General features: G+C 35.2%; 1 protein-coding gene across 1 annotated transcript in view; it reads left to right on the top strand.

Annotated features, from left to right (window-relative positions):
* Positions 1-782, top strand: part of LOC139723063 (leukocyte surface antigen CD53-like) — a 32,875-nt gene extending 32,093 nt beyond the window's left edge. Inside the window, exon 11 of the mRNA XM_071634336.1 lies at positions 1-782. This exon is cut by the window's left edge and continues 6 nt beyond it. Within this exon, the coding sequence (XP_071490437.1) occupies positions 1-29 (29 nt within the window). The 3' untranslated portion in view covers positions 30-782.
* Positions 783-4,153: the final 3,371 nt, after the last annotated feature.

The raw sequence follows: 4,153 nt of genomic DNA, 5'->3' as shown, positions 1-4,153 counted from the left end.
GAGGTCAGTACAACGGGGGCTACCGCTAATGGTCAATCTGACTTGTCATCTGAAGGAGAAAAAAAAGCACCCTTGAAACAAAATGAAACGACCATTACCCATTCCACTCCCATGAAAAAGACATGGGGCAAAGAGAGCTAACCTTGACGGACAATGCAAGCGGAGTGCTGCGCATTTGGCCGACGACTGTCCGCCATAATATTGTTAATAGAATACTTTATGTGTATACGTGTGTGTTTCGCTGCCCTTGTAATATAATTATCACTATATCTTTGTCGGGATAGAAGTACTGATACCAAGTTGACCTTTGGGTCAAAAATGCAAGAGGACGGCAAAAGCATTATTTCGACAACTTAATGGAGAAATCTTGTAATAAAAGTAAAAGTTGGCTTGCGTGGAAAATCGAGTTACGATAACCCAAAAGGAAATATCATATAATTAGTATCGCATTGTGTCCGATGAAGAGTCGTGAAGGATAGCATAAATCCCCCAGAACAGACTGACTAAGTATTGACCACCCAAAGTTTGGTTTTAACAATGTCAACTGCTCCCTGAAATTACGTTCAGCGGCTTATTCACCGGCAATATCAACGCCAATAACAGTTGATTCGTCAACCGACCTGTCACGAGTAGCTACATTCTACCTTATATTCAGTAATGTTATCACCCTTGCATTGTATTACTTTTGTTTCTTCGAAGGTGCAAAAGATTTAGATTATATCTAAATTATATTATGAATCATTGAGAATTTTCCTTGTAAAATGGAAAAAAAAAATGGTTAGTTCACATTACTAATGTAGACAGCGGATCTTAAATGTACTTTCACAATTATGATGAAATAGCCTGTTTTGTTTGTTTGTTTTTGTTTTTATTGACACAATTGTCAACGGCTGAAAAAACGAAAGTTGAATGTATAAAATGTGCGATTTTGTCAAGAGGCTGAAACACAGGACGAGCGCTCATTTATTTCTTTGTTCAAAACAGTGTAGGTTAAATCATTTTGAAATAAGCGCAGTACTTAATGCCCCCATGTGATATATTTTGGAACCATGTGACATTGGGATGGACGTTGTGCCTATAATTTACTGTCCTGTTTAGTCCACAAGCGCTTGAAATTTTAGTTCTGCTTAGACTCGATAAAAAATAATTCACGAACTGGTAGTTCTTTGAAATACAATGGGACTTGTTTTCAAGGTAGAGAAGCTCTGCAAAATAGGATCAATAGCAAGAATTAGACTCACAGGAACGTCTGCTCTCGAAGTAAGTATCTGTCGTTTCATTGTTGCTGTTTTTTTTTAATGAATGCGAGTGTGACTTGCAATTGTCATGAATATTTTGAATATTGCCGTGGTTTTGTTTGATCTTATAGGCGTAATTTCAGTTGTTTTCAGTAGATGTTTATAAGTTGTGCATTGAGCGATTTAATTGCAACACATAAAACTCTATAGATTGTGTATCTGAATCAAATTTGTTCGTTTGCTGTACAATACATTGACACCATTTTATCCATATAGTGCACCATTTACGCGCTTTATGATAAGTAGCGAAATGTTTGAGCGATCAGATCTTCCACCTTGTAAAAAAAAGGAAGAAATGCCGAATTAGACAAAGACTCCATTTCTGTCTTTCCTTTATATTCCTTTTTAAGCCCTACCTGAACGTACAGCGAAACAATTAAAATGTGTAGCCAAGCGCAATTGCATTTAGTTGTTCCATATACGGCCCAGTTACTAAATGAGTCATTTTAGCAACTGAATATTAATTAACAACCTTTCTTATGTGAGCTGACACAAGTGTATTCAGTGACTGAAAACAATTGATTGTGCTCTGCCGTTTGGTCACGCTACGTCTCTAATAGCGTTGCACTTTGATTTAGCAAATCATTGCACTAAAACTCCATTCCAACTCCACTTTTATTTCATTCTATCGATTCATAGCATTGCACGGACGAAGAAGAAATTGGGCATGCATGCAGAGTTTATTGTATATATGGCTAAACCATTCTATTCTAAATACTGTAAAATTAGATTATTACATTTGTCTCATACCACAAGTTGGTGAAGAATATTGATAATGTATAGTGAATGTGCTGCAAAAAAAAAAAGAAGAAAACGAGATAAGTATGTAAATACTTTGCAATGATATTGACAATATTGCAGCTGATGTTTTTTGTCTGATTTAAAGTATAACAAAATAGTCCTGTAAAAATAGAATACCTGAATATAAAAACGACCCAAGTCCATTACAGAAAAGTTAGAAAAATACAAATCATTAAATAATTTCCTAATGTTTTTAGTTTAGTAAGTTAGTGGAATGTTAGCTATACAAATATGATTGTGGAACATTCATTTTACTGATTACCAATCTTTGAATGACTTCGTAAAGGGTCTCCAAAGACGATTACATAATTTGGATTTGGGTCGTTTTTATATTCAGGAATTCAATTATATACATTTTCTACTGTCACAGCATATATTATATAACTTGCCATTAACATAAGGTCTGTCCTTATTTGTAATTAACTTTTTTCACGTGCCAAACTGTGACAATACATTAAAAGTTCCATGGCCTGGTCTTTGCTTGCGAAAATCTTTACACACGCTTATACGTGTCTGTCTGTGTCCTTTGCATATTGCGTTTGTGTTGAATGATTTGCAAGCATTCAATAACACTTTTTTTTCTCAAGAAAATAAAAACAAAGAATACAATGCAACAACAAAAAACACTTCATCACTATGCACTATCATTCCGGCTGATGTATGTACGAAATTATTGTTATTCTTTTACTTTTGTTTTACCCGTACACTAAAGAATGTTTGCACGGTGTAGCAAACAAGGAACAAACACAATTAAGCCAGAAGTAAATAAATGAAAGAATATTGCTGGGAACTTATTCGACGCATTTCATTCTACTAATAACAACTTAGTTTCCATATGATATTGAGACCACTTTAATCGTGTTAATCAGGATTTTATGCAGGTCTATGCACTGGCCTTACAGTTTGACCTGAGAAAATTGTGTGTAGCATAGAGAATACTTCTGAAATTCCTGCCCATACCCCTTCGTTGACATTGCCAGATAAAATTTAAGACTACATTCTGATTTTAATTTCAATAGAAGTATTCGCTGCCGCTCCCGAAATTTGTATTCATTTTGATTTAGTAATCACAATTTGAAATGCATTTGCAGATGGGAAATCCAGACCGTATAATCGCCTGTGCCATAATTTTGCGCGGGAAAAATTGATTGATCCTCTTGTGAGATGAAAACATGGTCCTTTTACTCGGGGGTAACCTCGTCACTGTTACCAGTGCTCCCCTAAAGAGGAAGTATCAGCACATAACAAGACATTGAATGTAAATAAGAATCGTTGGCATAATAATTATGTAGACAGGTTTCGTAAAATAGTGCCGGTATAAGGAATAAATACATATCACGCATATCACATGAATAGACAACCACGAACTAACAAAAAAAAAAGACTTAAAAATGCTATCCTTTCATTCACTTTAAAACTGCATTCTAAGCATATTAGTATAATCGCCCGAGAAAGCAATTTGATTATCTAGTTCGATGAACATTTTAGTTATCGCCTTGATCGGAATTGTAGATATCTTCTATACATCTACATGTACCAGTGTCCTTACTTTCGTCTAATCGAGAAACTATGCTTGCCTAAACTCCAATAGGCATAAATACAAATGTATACACTTTATCATACGTCTTAAGGTGTTGAATGTCTTAGCCTTTCCCATTTGATTCACCAGTGATTAAAAATAAATAGAATAAGGAGAAAAATAATTAAACCTTGACAATGTATAGGAAGAAATACTGAAGACGTGCTACAGCAAAAGTTATGCTGTAAACTTTTTTTTTTCTCTTTGGGTAAAGAGTGAATGATGCACTGGGAACGACATATTTTGCCGTTCCCGTCTGTTATTCTGAAGGTGGAGGTGGAAGATGGAGGTAAAGGGAATTTGCGTGTTTCGGAATAATGAATCTTCAAAATAACGAGCCTTATTTCATTTTAGGATGAACGAACCTCACCCTTTGCTGCTAACAGTTGAGAATAGAATTTACCTTGTTAATATAAAGACCGACAACGAGTAAGGAACAGCAGAGGCTGAATCGAGGTTATCCCAAATTGAATGT

Source organism: Diadema antillarum, unplaced genomic scaffold (assembly GCF_040938485.1).
Source record: "Diadema antillarum isolate AM-2024a unplaced genomic scaffold, OU_Dant_1.0 scf00000180, whole genome shotgun sequence".
NCBI classification, from domain to species: domain Eukaryota; kingdom Metazoa; phylum Echinodermata; class Echinoidea; order Diadematoida; family Diadematidae; genus Diadema; species Diadema antillarum.
Note: the sequence above shows the minus strand (reverse complement) of the source record. Positions and strands in the feature narration are given on the sequence as shown.